This window comes from Myodes glareolus, chromosome 20 (genome assembly GCF_982192425.1).
Source record: "Myodes glareolus chromosome 20, mMyoGla1.1, whole genome shotgun sequence".
NCBI lineage: Eukaryota > Metazoa > Chordata > Mammalia > Rodentia > Cricetidae > Myodes > Myodes glareolus.
In genome coordinates, this window is record NC_142045.1 from 26,372,639 (window position 1) to 26,389,395 (window position 16,757).

At 43.3% G+C, this 16,757-nt stretch overlaps 2 protein-coding genes across 12 annotated transcripts in view; one reads left to right on the forward strand and one right to left on the reverse strand.

The window, feature by feature from the left end:
• P2ry14 (purinergic receptor P2Y14) overlaps positions 1-8,747 on the forward strand; it is a 51,032-nt gene extending 42,285 nt beyond the window's left edge. For 2 of the 4 annotated variants that reach the window (XM_048424633.3, XM_048424632.3), the window contains exon 2: positions 7,323-8,747. In XM_048424633.3, coding sequence (XP_048280590.2) covers positions 7,347-8,363 — 1,017 coding nt within the window. In that variant the 5' untranslated portion in view covers positions 7,323-7,346 and the 3' untranslated portion in view covers positions 8,364-8,747. Of the gene's footprint in view, positions 1-4,236; positions 4,346-5,476; positions 5,543-7,322 lie in introns of those variants that run through there. The other 2 variants (XM_085676486.2, XM_085676487.2) reach the window with 2 other exon arrangements.
• The window catches only part of Med12l (mediator complex subunit 12L), a 316,360-nt gene that overhangs the window by 194,340 nt on the left and 105,263 nt on the right, over positions 1-16,757 (reverse strand). The gene's annotated exons all lie outside the window — the stretch shown is intronic.

A 16,757-nucleotide genomic window follows, 5' to 3' on the forward strand; every position in this document is an offset into this window, starting at 1 on the left:
CAAGAGAAAGTATGAGAGTCAGGGACCCACTCATTCATGCACTCAGGAATCCTATAAAAACTAGAAGCCACAACATATACTATATAACATATAATATATAATATATATGCAGAGGACCTGGTACAGGTCTGTGCAAGCCCTGTGTATGCTGCTTCAGAGTCTGTGAGTTCATATGTGCACTGAAAATGCTTATTTAGATGCCTTTCTTCCTTTGTGTCCTTCATCCCCTCAATCTCTTGCACTGGTCCACATCATCTTCCGTTGGGCTCCCTGAACTCTTAAGGACCTTCCCTTGATGGAGACATCCAATTTAGGGCTGAGTATTTCAAGGTGTTTCTGTCGGTCTGCCTGCCCCACCTCTTGTGTGTGTATGTGTGTGTGTGTGAGAGAGAGAGAGAGAGAGACAGAGAGAGACAGACAGACAGACAGACAGACAGACAGACAGACAGAGACAGAGACCTGACTGAGAATCTCTATGTTTGTTCCCATCTACTGTGAGAAGAAGCGTCTCTGATGACGGCTGAACAAGGCACTGATCTCTGAGTATAATGGAATATCAATATCATTAAGAGTCATTTTATCACTATATTTCTTCCCCTTTTTTTTAGACCAGTATTATTTAGCTTTACCCTAGGTCCCTGGGCTACCTAGTCACAGGGTCTTGGTCACCCACACAGTGTCAGGGATGGGTCCCACCTCATGGAGTGGGCCCCAAGGCAGACTGATACTGGCTGATCACTCCCATAGGCTTTGTGCCACCACTGCTCTTGTTGTCTTCCAGGCAGACCCCTGCAGATAAATGGGTTGTAGCTTGGCCTGGGCTTACACTTCTCCTTTGGTAGCATGTGGAGTACCTTTCTGTACCAAAGACACCAGAAGACAGCAGGGCAGGCTCTGTGTAGGCACCAACTAGACTTCCCCATGTTCAGTGCTTCTTGTACCTTGATAGGCATCTCCTTCTTTAGGTTAGGGAAATTTTCTTCTATGATTTTGTTGGAAATATGTTCTGTGCCTTTGACCTGGGTTTCTTTGCTTTCCTCTATTCCTATTATTCTTACATCTGGTCTTTTCATAGTGTCCCAGATTTCCTGGATGTTTTGTGTAAGGGGTTATTTAGATTTAACATTTTCTTTGAATGATGAATCTATTTCTTCTATCATGTCTTCAGTGCTTGAAATTCTCTCTTCCATTGTAACATGAAGGGGCCTGTTTGTTGGGGGTTTTTCTGTCCTGCCTGGCCCCCCAGCTGTTTAGTCCCAGAGAAAAATCACACAAAGGACTCCTTAAGTTATAAAGCTGATTGGCCCTTTAGGTCAGGCTTCTTATTAGCTAACGCTCACATCTTGATTAACCCATTTTTCTGATCGATGTTAGCCATGTGGCTCAGTGCCTTTTTCAGTGGGGCAGCTCACATCCTGCTGCTTCGGTGATCTGGATAGGAGTGGGGGAATCAGCTTCTTCCTCCCTAGAATTTTCCTGCTCTCCTGGCATCATTTCCACTTCCTGTCTGGGTTTCCCACCTACACCACAAACCACAGAGACAACTGGGCAATCACCAAAGACCTGTTTGCAGCGTTGAAGCAACCAACTTTGACTAAGGCCTAGAATAACTGACAGATTATTTTTAACAGGGAAGAGATTTTTCAAAACCATCTTACCCTGTCTTGGCAAGATTTAACAGTTCTTATTATCTATTTCCAGATTTTATCCATTTCCGGATTTTAACAGGCAAGAGATTTTTCAAAACCATCTTACCCTGTCTTGGTAAGATTTGACAGTTCTGTTTATCCATTTCCGGATACCGTGTATTTGTCAGTAGTTGAGGTATGGGCAGTTCCTTGCCCAGACGCTGGTTTTGTCAAGAAGACAAGCTCCAAGTGGAGTGTCTTTGGTGCTCAACAATCTCTCGCGAATAGGTCAGTGTTGCCAGGAGTGATTGTGTCTCACTACACAGAACTCTAAGATTAAATTAAATGCCATTTTCTACAGTTCTCCGAAGAGGTTGAAGACTATTTATACAGAATTCCATCAGCTGTATTCTACTGGTGAAGCATGCCTCTGAGGTTCCTGTTCAAGTTCCCACACTTTTCATTTCCAGATTTCCCTCAGTTTGGGTTTTCTTTATTGATTATATTTCCACTTTCAGAAATTGTCTTATTCATTTCCTTCTACTGGGTCCACAGATTTCTTTAAAGTATTTATTTCCTCTTTAAGGACCTCTATCATAACTCATAAACACTGTTTAAAGGTCCTTTTTTATGTTTCAGCTATGTTGGGGTGTTTGGGGGCTGGTGTGGTAGGGTTGCTGGGCTCCAGTGGAGACATACTGCCCTGCCAGTTATTGGCTGTGTTTTTACTCTGGTTTCCAGGCATTTGGGGTTGGGAAGACTGAAGTTCTAGGTGCTGCTAACTGGTTCTGTCTTTGTTGGGTGGGTGTTTGGTTCCTTGGTTTCTGCTTTCTCTGGTTCTTAAGGTGTGGTGGCTGTGTCTTGCCTGGTAGGAAATGCTTCTAAGGTTCTGGTAGGTGTGGGAACTGAAGGTTCTAGGGAAAATGTGTTTCTGGGTATTGAGAGCTGACACTGCAGAATGGGGATAGGATGTGGGGGGCTAAACGGATCTACAGGAGGGAAGAAAGCAGGGTATTACATCAGGATCTATTTAGTACCCTGGTATTGGTGACAGAGTTGGGTGAGGCCATAGCAGAAGGCCTGCTGGAATTCTGGACATTAGACTAGGAGATTGGACATGGAGGGATGGAGCCAACTTGCTTCCCAGGCTGAAAAGGCCTGTGGTTTCCCAGGGAGACTTAATTGCTTGCTGGTGTTGGTAGCTCGGGTAAAGCCATGAGTAGGGAGGGAGGCTACATTTGTACGATGGACGAGAGAGGAGGGAATGGGGTGTAGGGAGACCTCAACAGGTGGTCTGCTGCAAAGCTAGGGATGAAACTGGGGGATTAGATTTGGAGGGGAGGAGGGGTAAAGATCTGTTGTTAGCCTCTCTGTTTCCCGGATCAGAGTTGTGACCTTGTCTATTTCTTATGCAACAGATATTCCTGACTTATAAAACTCATTTTTCATGGGTGCCTTCCTAGATAGTCACGTATTTTGAAGTTGATCAATGATCCACCCTACAGAAAGGCTACACAATCTTGAGTTAGCTACACACACAGATGTATCCCATACAATATAAAAAAAAATTGTAATGTTTAAGAGGTTTAAAGCTGTTATCAATAATGTTTTACAATTTATATTAGGATGAGGTGTGCCTGGTGTGAGCCTTTTGGCATATTAACATAGGGCAAAGGAAAAGAAGACAACTCCCCCAGCAGCAGTGGGTCTCAAACCATTCCATGTCCAGGCTGACACTTACCTGTGACCACTGCCAAGTGTAGGAAAAGACCAAGCAAATCACAGGTACTGGTTCCCATTCCATTACCAAGGCCACTTGACCCCTCCCAGTCAAGTCAAAGGGAGGGTCCTGGAGGCACTGCCTGCAAGTGTGAGCATGGGATCTGTGCACCTACAGGAACACAGAGCAGCTACTTTTTCCACCATGGCGGGTGGTGTTGGGGGTGTTCACAGTCAGACATACTACAACTCACACATCCGTGTAAGTCCCAAGACACCAGGAAAGTTACTTTACACAAGCATCTACAAAGAAGGGAATGGTGTCTCATGAAATCATTTCAGGGCAATGTGTTACTGTTCTATTTATACTGATTTCTAGAACCTAAAAGGGAAAGAATCTGGCTCTCATTAAATCATTTCAGGGAAATTCTGCTTCATTACATAATTATTTAATCACACAGTTCAACTCTCTCTCCTTCAGAACTGTATACACAACTTCAAAATAATCCCGAAAATAAATGAGTACTGCACCACTGTAGCTAAGAGGATGGTGACTGAGGCCACCAAATTAAAGCCAGGAAAACACAGCATATGAGTTCACTCAATCTCTGGGAGGCTTTCAGACAAAAAATTCATATAACTGAGGGGACAAGTTATTGAAAGCGATGAAAAAATGGAAAGGATGTTCACTGTCACTAACCACTTACCATCAACTATGGCTTGAATGCTGAATGTCCCTAAAAGGCCATGTGTTGAAGATGTATCCCCAGAGTGATACTACTGGAAGATGGTAGTTAAATACTGAAAAATACGTCAAGGTCTGGATGGAGACAATGGGATCCCAGTCTCTCCTTTTTCTTCCCTCCTTGGTCCAGTTATAGGTCCAGATCAGCAGACCAAACAATCATGACCTGGAGCCTCCCAAGCAATCATGACCTGAAGCCTCCCAAACTATAAGTCAAAGTGACGCTATTCTTACTGTAAATCAACCATTTCAGGTATTTTTATAGTAGTATGAATGATATTTGCAATATATGAAGCCATAATATATGTGTAAGAACATAAGAGACCAACAAGGCAGCAAACTCATTTGCAGAGCCAAGTCACACTGCAGTGACTCAAGAGGGAAGAGTGAATAAAAGCTTCTATGGAGGAAGTAACTTTAAGTAATTTTTCTTGCACAGGAAATTTATACATTGGCAGGATCAAGTAACAATACATATTTCTAGTTTTACCATAGACACATGAAAAGAAAATACACAGGGAATAAAGGCATTCCACTGAAGGAAGCAATACACAGATGGTCCTATTATATGTTTTATATGGAATACAACTGAATTTCATATTACATAGCTATAATCCCTCCCTTCTCATATTTCCTTATTTTACTGGCATAGTCTGCCACTAACTAGGTAGGAAACATGCTGCCAGGCACCAGCAATATAAGCAAGATACACCTGTAACCTAAGGAACACACTGTCCTCAGCAATCTCTTTCCCACAACTATGGATTAGATGCAAGTATTCCGAGAGCGGTAATGCATGTCTGCTGTTTATCTTACAATTATCTCAACTACTTAATGCCCTAGATACTAGGCTCTCTTCTGAAGGAAACACAGCAGCCAGAGATGAGCCGTGCGACAGGAAAAAGACACGCACACCCACCCATGCACACCCACCCACCCCCCCCCACACACAGAGAGAACAACACATCCAACCCACCATAGCTCAGTGAGGGAGGGTAAAACTTCTTAAAGAAAATGGCACCCAGCTTAATAATGAAGCGCAGCCTGCCGGCTATGACGGTAGCAATCAATTTTCTACACAAAGTCTATGTGAAGATCCAATGGGTAAGGGAAAAAAACAAAACAAGTACACACAAAAAACTAAAAAGAAGTAGAGGGGTCCTATCCCCTCAGCAGAGGTGGAGGGTGCAGAGAATCAGGCCAAAGGGGGACTCCCAAAACTGGAGGTTACTGCGTCAGGAGTCTGGCATGAGGAGGAAGGCAGAAACCTGAGAGGCTGCCAGCAGGTGCTGACAATTCTAGGTATACACCGAAAAGCAAGCATGCCCTACAGGTATGAGATACCCTTCTGAATAAATCTACCCTCTGCTGTCCTACATCAAAGCTTTCCCCAAGTTTCTGAAGCTACTAGCAGTGCTGCCCAAAACCTACATCCTGAGAACCATAAAATGTAAGTCTGACTTTTCTTTATTTTTAAAAAATAGTTAGCATGTGAGTGTGTGTGTGTGTGTGTGTGTGTGTGTGTTGGTGTGAGTCTGTGTGTATGTGTGCATGAATGTGTCTATGTACGTGTGTGTGAGTATGCGTGTGTCTATGCATGTGTGTGTCTATGCATGTGTGTATGTGTGTGAATGTATATGTGTGTGTTTGTGTATGAGTGAGTGTGTGTATATCTGTATGTATGTGTGAATTTGTGTACATGGGTGTGAAATTGAGTGTGTGTGTGTGTGTGTGTGTACAAGCACCCAGGCAACATGAAGGTCAGAGGTGCAGAAGCAGTTCTTTGCTTCACCACACAGGTTCCAGGGATTGGGTCAGCAGGCTTGGCAGCAAGCGTCCTTACCAAGGAACCATCTCAGGAGCTTTTAATTGAAATGTAATTGTATCCTCTCCCCCATTTCCCTACGCTCATCCCTCCTCCCAAATTCAGCCTCCTCATCTTTAACCACTGTAGGACATACACACAGAAACAAATAAGCACAAATATGTCCTATTGAGTCCTGTATTTTTTAAAGTAAACTGCAATTAAGATTAACTACACATTTAGCTACTGAAATATTTCTTTTAAATTTGTCATTTCAACATGTTTTACAAATCCGGTGATATTTTGCACTTTCTTTCTCATCCTGTCTGCACGATTTGGTGAACATTTTACTCCTACAGAGCACCCACCCTCAGGAAGCACTGCTGACATTTAAAACCAAAAGAAGAAAAGGAAAAACCCCAGGAAGCCGCTTGTGGCTAACGCCAACTCATTAGATGGGTCTAATAGAGAAGACAGCTTGGGAAGCATGCTTAAACTTTCTGTAGAACTCCAGTCATTGTCGTTATTTTCTGATTTATGAAAACACTGCAATCAGTTTTTCAATGAAAATACAAAAGCTCAAATTTTTCAAAGTGACTCAGTCAAGCAGGAAAGAAGGCACACAAATTATGAGGCTTCTTGCTGCTCTTGTGGAGGACTCCAGTTTGGTTCACACCAGAGATGACAGCTCACAATTGTCTGTGTACCTCCAGTTTCGGGGGATCCAAGGCCTTCCAGCCTCCAGGGGCACTGCACACTCATGGTACCCATGCATGCAGGGAGGTAACACACTCATACACGTGAAGTACAAATAAATCTCTTAAAAAGTTAAAATAAAATTTACTCATTAATTGTTAATTATTATTTACTCATTAATTACTAAATTATTAATTATTAAAATTCATTCATGGCTAAAGTGTAGGTGTAGATGTTTTTTAAGATACTGTCTTATGTCAAAACCGTGTGCAATGTGAGTTTCTTTACCTATCTACCTCAACAACTCTTCAAAAGTGCTAGGAAGGCTCATTTTATGAGTTCATCATTTTATCTAGTATCCAGAGAGAAGACTGACACATTACAAAGTATTGTAGACATTACAATATTAATAGTCGACATTACAATATAAATACAGTATTAAAGCAGTGTCTTTACAGTTGCTACTTTTCAAGCCTATATTCAAATTAGTCTTCCCTCAGACTCTAGAAGAAAGCAGTGTGTGGGAGGAAAATGCCACCCTATGGGTTAATGAGAGCTCGCCCCATGCTTTCCACTTGAAGGAAGATAAAAACTCCACAAGAGGGAGTAAACGCTTCAAAATCTTGGCGGGTTTCACCAGATTCACGTTGCTTTGCTATCGGCTATTAGTCCCAAATGACGTGAAGGCCGCACGTTGTACTGTAAGTAACTAGTCTGCTTCTCTACCCAGATCCTCGCCTCCGGAAGTTACGAGATGGCCAACTCAACCACCACAGAGCCTCCCGACCAGTCCTGCTCCCGGAACACCCTGATCACGCAGCAGATCATCCCTGTGTTGTACTGTGTGGTCTTCATCACAGGGATCCTCCTCAATGGAATCTCGGGATGGATATTCTTTTACGTGCCCAGCTCTAAGAGTTTCATCATCTATCTCAAGAACATCGTTGTGGCCGACTTTCTGATGGGCCTGACCTTCCCTTTCAAAGTCCTCGGCGACTCAGGTCTCGGTCCCTGGCAGGTGAATGTGTTTGTGTGCAGAGTCTCTGCCGTGATCTTCTACGTTAACATGTACGTCAGCATCATGTTCTTTGGGCTCATCAGCTTTGACAGGTACTATAAAATTGTCAAGCCCCTTCTGACGTCTGTGGTCCAGTCCGTGAGCTACAGCAAACTGGTGTCTGTGATTGTCTGGATGCTCATGCTTCTCCTCGCTGTCCCCAACATCATCCTGACCAACCAGAGTGTCAAGGAGGTCACGAAAATCCAGTGTATGGAACTCAAAAATGAGCTGGGGCGGAAGTGGCACAAGGCATCCAACTACGCCTTCGTGAGCATCTTCTGGATTGTGTTTCTTCTACTAATCATCTTCTACACGGCTATAACGAGGAAAATCTTCAAGTCTCACCTCAAGTCCAGAAGGAATTCCATCTCGGTCAAAAGGAAGTCCAGTCGCAATATATTCAGCATTGTGTTTGTATTTTTTGTCTGCTTTGTACCTTACCACATTGCCAGAATCCCTTACACAAAGAGTCAGACGGAAGCTCATTACAGCTGCCAGTCAAAGGAAACCCTGCTCTATGTGAAGGAATTCACTCTGCTACTCTCGGCTGCAAACGTATGTCTGGACCCCATTATTTATTTCTTCTTATGCCAGCCATTTAGAGAAGTCTTAAATAAGAAGCTACACATCTCATTAAACGTCCAGAATGACACAGACACTTCCAAAACCAAGAGGGGAAATACAGTTCACGAAAGCACAGATACTTTGTGAATTCCCATGCCCTTCCAAGGACTGTCCATGTTGTTACATGATAATTAAGAAGCAAAAGTCAAATGCATGCTTTTGACTATAAGTAGCCTAGCTACCAATATTATTCGGCAGGAAGTATAAACAATAAGTACAATAAAATTCGAGCTTACCATGTAAAATGAAAGTCCTTGCGCATCACTTTTTAGATATCAAATAAATGGAGGAATGTCATGAGGTTTCTGGTCTACAAATAACCAAAACTAAACCCCTCTCTGCTCTTACCTTGCTTCTTAGGAGACACCCAATCTTTCAGATGTTCTTCCGAAATATTTTTCTATCAATGCTCATATCTACTTAATGTTCTGCATTCTGTATGTGCCAATAAACAGGTTGCCTTCAAAACCATCAGGGATTTCTTTTTACTAATAATCAATGTGAGAAGGAACACCCCCATATTTCCTCACAACCATACCTGGTTCGGGACAATATGCTTAGGCACACTTCAGGGCAAGGAAGGCGGTTACACCGAAAATGGAAACATTCTACTTGTCTCTGACTTTTCCAAATGAATATTTCATATGCGCTGAGTCCTATTAAAGCTTTAGACCAAACACAGCCTAAACTGAAACAGGAACGTGTCTGTGCTCTGCTAGACAACATTCCCCACTGGCCTAGAAACTCCACGCTTCCAGTTACCAGTCAAAAAAAAAAAAAAAAAAAAAAAAACAACTCGCCAAGATTTTCTGTCAGATCTTGGGGACCAAGCTTGCTATACGTGCTGGACTAAATGCACATGGGGATGGGAAGGGGACTGTGTTCATCATCCTTAAGAATTCCCAAAGCAAACCTCCCCTTACTAGGCTACTGAAGTAAATAAAAAAAGTGAAGACAGGTACTAGGGCAGGCTTGAGTCATGTGGTTGTCTCTTCCGCCTCCATCCTCTTTGCCCCACACCACAAAGCCACCTTCCCCTGTGGGACCAAGCAGTGCCCTTGTAACCACTATGCTAAATCACATGACTAACAGGAAAGCAAGATGTTTTAGGAAATGACATGTCAGGAGGATGACGGGATTAGAAATCACAGCAGAGCCCTGGCAACAGAGGATTAACCTAAGCATTCTTCAGACACCACTGTAGCAAAAGAGGCCATAGGGAACACGATACGGGAGCTTCTGTAGATGAAGCTACAACTGGGTGCCCACAGATGCTCAAGCAGCCGAGAAGGCAATGTCAACCGTGATAGGAAAGAGGGCAGTGAGCTGAGAACTTGTGCCTCACCCAAAGTCAAGTCTTTTAACTCTAGCCAACTGCAGCTTCACTTTTATAGGAAATGCAAAATTATGGGGCCTTTACATTGCTGGGCCTACGTCAAGTCAGCAGTTGGTCGGTTACTCTCACAAGCTTCGTGCCGTCACTGCACTAGCGTATCTGGCAAGCCGTGCACCACTGATAAAGGGTTGATGGCAGGCTTGGTGCTAACATTTCTCTTTTGAGGGTGTGCAGAGTACCTTTCTGTACCAAAGATGCTGGACCATAGGGGTGAAGGCTCAATCTCTCCTTGCTCGGTGAGTTGTGTAGGTGTTGTCTTCAGCAATGAGGTCTTGCTGTCAGTTTGTGGAGAGCAACCTAGAGTCTTGGCAACAGCCTAGGTTGTTTTAGGATTCCCATGGGGGTCCCTTTGACCAACAACTAGATTAGATGTAACCCAATCCTGGCTGGAAGCTTCATTTAGTGACAAGAAATGACCCGTTGGGACTCTGTCTCCCCATCATTTGGCAATTTCATTTAGATTACCTTCATATATGTATGTGTTTTAGAAAGGTTCTGCTGTTTCCATACTAGGCCGCAAATGCCCCTTACTTTTAGCTTTTTAACTGTCTCTCCCTCACATCCCCTCCCACAACCCTTTCTCCCACCCATTGCCACTTGATCCCTCCTTCTATTTCCCTTTCCTGACAAGATCTACCTGCTCCCCCTAGACCCTTACTCTATATCTACCTTCTGTGGGTCTATAGATTGTAGCTTGGTTATCATTGACTTAACAACTAACAGTCACATATAAATACATAGCATTTTTGTCTTTCTGGGTCAGGATACCTCACTCAGGATGATTTTTTCTAGTTCTTCCGTTTGCTGGCAAATTTCATGATGCCATTTTTTTTTAATAGCATTCACCTTCTGATTTACCTCCTCAGCCTCTACCCTCTTTTTTTTAGCAACACAAGGAAACATTTCCCATTAAGAAAACCACTTTTTAGGTTCTGATCCATACAGTTAGCAGAGGTGAATTAGTACTAGGCAATTAAGCAGCCAGCCCGAATCCAGCAGTCACAAATGGGGATGGAACAAGATCAGAACAGACACAGTGAAAGAAAACCCTGGGCTCATCCTCAAGACTGCCCTTAGGGACGAAGAGGGAGGAGGAGAGGGAGTGGGGGGAGTGGGAGGGTGTTGGGAAGAGGGGCGTAAATGGAAACTTTTATAATTTAATAAAATTACTTTCAAAAAAAAAAAGAAACCTTCTGGGAGGGGTGCTGTCACGATATAAACTCCAGATGCGCGAGAACGCCTAAGAATGGAGGCTTACACCATGGCGGGCAGAAGAAAACTGGTTCAAAGCTAATCCTGGCTTTACTCTGAAGGCCTATTTCAGCCCCCACCTAAAGCCACACCCAGAACCTTGGACACTGGGTATGTCAACTAGTAAACTCGCTACAAAAACTGTAATCTAAGAAGACTGCCCAGAGCCAAAAGGCCAGCCTTGAAGACATAACACACAGGTAACACTGTAGGGACTGAGCAGGTTATACTTAGGACTATCTACATGTATGCAAACAAATATAACGGACTGATGACAAGAGACCGTGATTTTGAATATCAGGAAAGGGTATGTGGGGCAGTGGCTCTCAACCTTCCTATCCCTGCAACCTTTTAGTACAGCTTATGCTGTGGTGACCCCCCAGCCTATTATTTTCATTGCTACTTTGTAACTGTAATTTTGTTACTTTTATGAAACGTAATATAATTAACTGATATTCAGGTATCTGCTATGCAACCCCTGTGAAAGGGTCATTCGACCCACAAAGGGTAGGGTAGCTACCCACAGATTGAGAACTGCTGTTTTGTGGGGTTTTGAGGGGAGGGGAAACATGTAATTATAATCTCAAAAATAAAATTAAGCCTAGGACAGTGGCGCACACCTTTAATGGGGCTGGAGAGATGGCTCAGCAGTTAAGAGCATTGCCTGCTCTTCCAAAGGTCCTGGTTCAATTCCCAGCAACCACATGGTGGCTCACAACCATCTGTAATGAGGTCTGGTGCCCTCTTCTGGCCTGCAGGCATACACACAGACAGAATATTGTATACATAATAAATAAATATTTTAAAAAATTAAATTAAATTAAATTAAAGAGATACTATACCAATTACAAACATTATCACAGACTCCCCACTTTCCAAAGCTGGCATGGATGATCTTTTAGGTGTACATCTCTATGTGAGTATCTGTTTGGAACTACTACTGTGTGACCATCAACGAAAGGTCACTACTTCCTTTGGGCCAGCTCTTTGCGGCTAGAGTCTCATGACATGTGGATTACAATTTTATAAAAGTATATACTTGCAAAAGAAACATTTAAAAAAAAGTTTGTCTAAGCTGACACACAAGTTCACACTGCAATCTAAACACCTGGAAGGTAGAGGAAGCAGGGTGGTCAGGAATTCAAGGCCAGCCTCCACTCTGGGTTTGGGGAGAGACCATGCCTAAAAGGAAGAAAGGAAGAAGGTTGAAAGTGATAGAAAACAGCCTATGCTATTGTCCAGCTCCTGCATACAGACACACACACCTTAAACACCGACAGTTCTAATTACGGACTACAGAATCAATGGATGTTTTATTCTCTCTTCTTGTATGTCTATGAACTGTCTACATGTGACTGTCTTTTTACATTGTTAACACAGCAGCATCAACTTGGCTTATAAGTGAGTGGTCACATAAATCAAAAGTATCAAATTAGCTCAAATTCCTTTTTCTTCGGATGCAACTGCAATTGTGAACAGCTCCCACGGGTTAACTTTGTTCACCAGCCCCAGAGATAATAATAGCGGAGGACAGAGAAAAAAGTCAGTGTAGCCATGATGGATGAGGCAATCAGAGAGGTCTGAGGGCTCCAGGTATGTCACTGAGATACACCCATTAGTATAAAACACGTTTCCGGTGAAGAAAGTTGAAGAAAAACATGCCTTAAGATGAGAAAGGATTGTAGATAGGAGTTTTATCCTAGAAGATCTTTCAGTATGGAAATAAAAAGCAGCAAACCCAAACCAGGAAATGTACTTATGCTTCAGAAGACCCAAGCATCAAGGAAACTTACAGTCAGAATGCAATAGTGACAACATGATTAAGAGTACCACATTAACATTTTCTAAGGTTTCTCTGGCAGCTGGACTACTGCCTAGAAGCTTACTTCCTGTCAGGCTGCTCCAGACTCGAGGCAGCAGCTCACTGTTCCTTTGCAGACTAGGGCACTACTGCTTTAGTGACTTTCACCCCTGAACACAGACAAAACCCCATTTCTTAGAACCCCACTGAGGGCAGTTTTTCCACTGTCCCGGTTCCCCACAATTGTGCAAACACTGCCCCTATAGAATCGTCTCTGGCCTGGGGTTTCTCTGAAATAGCAGGTTGTCATCTGTATGGACAATACATTCTTCCTGAGGTTAAGGTTATCATCTGGGCCTGTACTTGTGACTCTTATGTTTGCCCCTTGACCCTTTGGACTATTGCTGTTTTCTCTCTGATGCGAAGAACCCTAAAAGGCAAATTCAAAAGCTGAAGATAAGACCCTGTTACTGAAGATGCTGTACACTTGGGATACAGAACTTGGAATGATCCAGCTAGAGCTGACCTACTGGAAGCCTCCTTCCTGAAGACTGGCTCTCATATGATCAGAGGTTGTAAAACATAGACCTTCCTAGCTATAAAGCCCCCCAACCACAACAATGACTGGACCAGCAAGATATCCATAATAGTGCAATACTGGTACCTTCATCTTAGAGAGAAACAAGAGCTGTCTAAACTTAAGTTCCTCCTAGTGGGAAGGAATGTACGCCTGCTATTGTAAACCTAGTCAACAACTACCCATGGCTGGAGGGGTCATACACCCTAAAGGAAAACCTACCATCATTTCTCCAAACTCATGGCATTTCTAACTGCATTCTAAACAGTTATCCTTAAACCCACAGATAACTACAGTTCTCAGTCACCATCAGAAAAGCTATGTGCTTGTTTTCTTCTCCAACAGACAGAGACTACTACACAGATCCACAGCTGGTCAAAATGCAAAGAGCGAGTGTGGCAAGCCCAGACACAACTGACAGGGCTGCAATGAACACCTGGGAAGGAATACAGGAGCCGCAGGACCGGGATGCCTGTTGCTAAATAGCGCTCCCTAGATATGACAGGGGAAGGGCACCAATGAACTCTAAACAGTATGGTTATTTAAATTAGTCCAACATAATTAACACCAACAGCTGACGCACGAGTGTGGCTAAGGCAAATCCACAAGGCCCCACCCCTAGATGAAGAGCTACACGCTCCCTGGCCGCTGAGACAGCTTTTGTCCAGGGACATGCTCCTACATAAACTGCCCAATCCCAAGTGGTCAGACCTGGGCACGAGCTCACACTGGCAAGGCCACACTCAGTAGGTTGTATACACACATGCATACATATGAAACAATGACAATTTAAAAATAAGAAGCTGTGACTGTGAATGAAGGGAGGATATAACAGGAGTTATGGGAGGGACATAAACAATATAGCGGACTCATACACAAATTTCTCAAAATTTTCAATTTAAAAACACTATTATCTGGAAATTGTGCTGAATAATTTTTTTGAATGATGCTATGGATAGCACAGGGGACCACAAGTCAACTTGTGGGGCAAATTAGCATTTTATACATATAAAATATAAATGAAAATAACTAAAATATCATTTCTTAAACAAAAGCATCGCCATGATCAAGATAAGGGGAAAATACATTTACCTCATTTCTTCCCACTTGGGTTTCTGACATAGTGGGTTAGTGGTGACATGCAGTTTCCTGGAACGTTCACAAGCTACAGCCTGAAAAGTATTGGCCCTCAGTGGGACAGAAGGAGCAACTGAAACAACACTTCTGCACTAAAGACTTAATATTTCGAACTCTAGAAGAGGGAAGTGGAGAACACAGGTGCTGATGAGGGAAGCCAAGAGAGGGAGATGAGGTGGGAATATAAACCTAACAGAGAAAGGAGTGGAGGGAAGGGCGATACATAACACTAAGGATGTTTTCTTAAAGCCACAGGTAAACATTGTTTTATGTCTAATTAAATATATACGCCGTGTGGTGATGCATGCCTTTAATCCCAGCACTCAGAAGACAGAGACAGGTGGATCTCTGTGAGTTTGAGGCTAGCCTGGGCTATAGAGCGAGTTCCCAGACAGGCTTTAAAGCTACAGAGAAACATTGTCTTGAAAAACAAAAACCAAAATAAAAAAAATAAATAAAAAATAAAAAGCCACATATACTGTACATAAATGTGCATTGTACATATATATAAACACTCAGACAGCTTGAATGAAGTTACGACACAGGGTGATAATGCCTCTTGTAAGAGACACAGACTGTCAAACAAAAACTGCAGAGTCAAGCGAGGGGAACCTCCCATCTAGTCCCTTGCTAAAGTGAAAGAAATGCCCCCCAAACAATACAGATTATTGCTTTTGCCCCTGGCTGCCTCCCAGAACCTCAACATCAGACCCAACTGCTGAAGACACCACACACCTGAGAAGTAGGGATTAGAGGAACTCAGCTGGTACTGACCCCGAAGTCTCCCAGACTCTCAAGTACCCTAAGATGCTGTGCAAGCTGCCAATGGATAAAGCAATCAATGGTCCTCCTCGACTGTGATACCTACCAACCACAACTTGGCCAACAGGGCAGGATATCCCCAGGGGGAAATAGTGGCACTTACAACTGAGAGATGTTTAAATAAGACTTTCTAACGGGATTTAAGGCTAACTCAATAGAAGGAAATTATGCCTGGTATTATAAACCTAGCCAAGGTGCTTAGTTGATGAGGTCGTGGACTCTAGAGGAGAACCTACGGCTGCTACTTTTCATCAACCGGCGCAATTCCTAACCACATCATAAATACCCTTCTGCCCAGAGGGAGGTGCCGCTCTCACCCTCACCAAAGAAGCTCCTTTTCGCAGCAGATGGGGATCTTGTTAGAGAAACCCAGTCTTGATGTAGGTGGGCTTCTGTCTATGTGTTATTTTCATTGGTTAATAAAGAGACTGCCTTGGCCCTTTGATAGGACAGAAAATTAGGTAGGCGAAGTAAACAAAACAGAATGCTGGGAAGAGGGCAATGAGGCAGATGCCATGGAGCCAGCCATCAGGTCAGACATGCTGAATCTTTTCTGATAAGCCACCACCTCTTGGTGCTACACAGATTATTAGAAATGGGTTAATCAAGATGTGAGAGTTAGTCAGTAACTAACTCTCTAGAGATAATGGGCCAGGCAGTGTTTAAATGAATACAACTTGTGTGTTGTTATTTCTGGGGCTAAGCTAGCTGTGCGGGAACCGGGCGGGATGAAAAGCAGGCCTGTCCGCAGCTCCTCACTACACAGTCTGTCAAAATGCGGAGAGTCAGCCGACTGTGGGGTGTGTAGCCCATCTACAATACACCCCCTAACCTAAGGCTCAGGGACCATCTCAGAAGCGGAGCTGGAAAGAACAGAAGCACCAGAGGACCAGGACATCCGCTGGGAGACAGTGTCTTCAGTACATGACGAGGAAGCTGTACTCACAATGACACCACTGGGTGACATGCCAATGTGGATGGAGAAAATATCACAAGGCGCCATTCCCAGATGCAGAAATATGGGCCATTAGTGGCGGCTCACCAGGAAGAATCAGTGTTCTCAAGGGATGAGCCTCCTGATGACCTGTGTAACCCGAAGCAATCAGCCCTAAAAATATACAGCTACAAGCAACACCAAATGGATTCAGCAGTCTATATTGATATATACACACATGTGTATAAAATAATTATGAAAAGAAGTCATGGATTTGAGACACAGGGTGAGTGGGGTTGAAATGATATAAAGTTCCTATGTACGAAATACTCAAAATTTAAAAATTACTAAGGGCAATAGAAGGAGACGTTTTCTCCAGCAACTCAGACAGTCAGAACTTATTCTCAAAGTGAGAATGCAGATGGACTGTTAATCCCAAACTCAGGGTGTGGGGGCAAGAGGATGTGGAGCTTCAAGCCAGCCTGCCTATGAAGGGAGACCATGTCTCAAAGCAAAACCAAAAATGAAAAATAAAATTTGGTTTCACTATAACAAAACTGGTT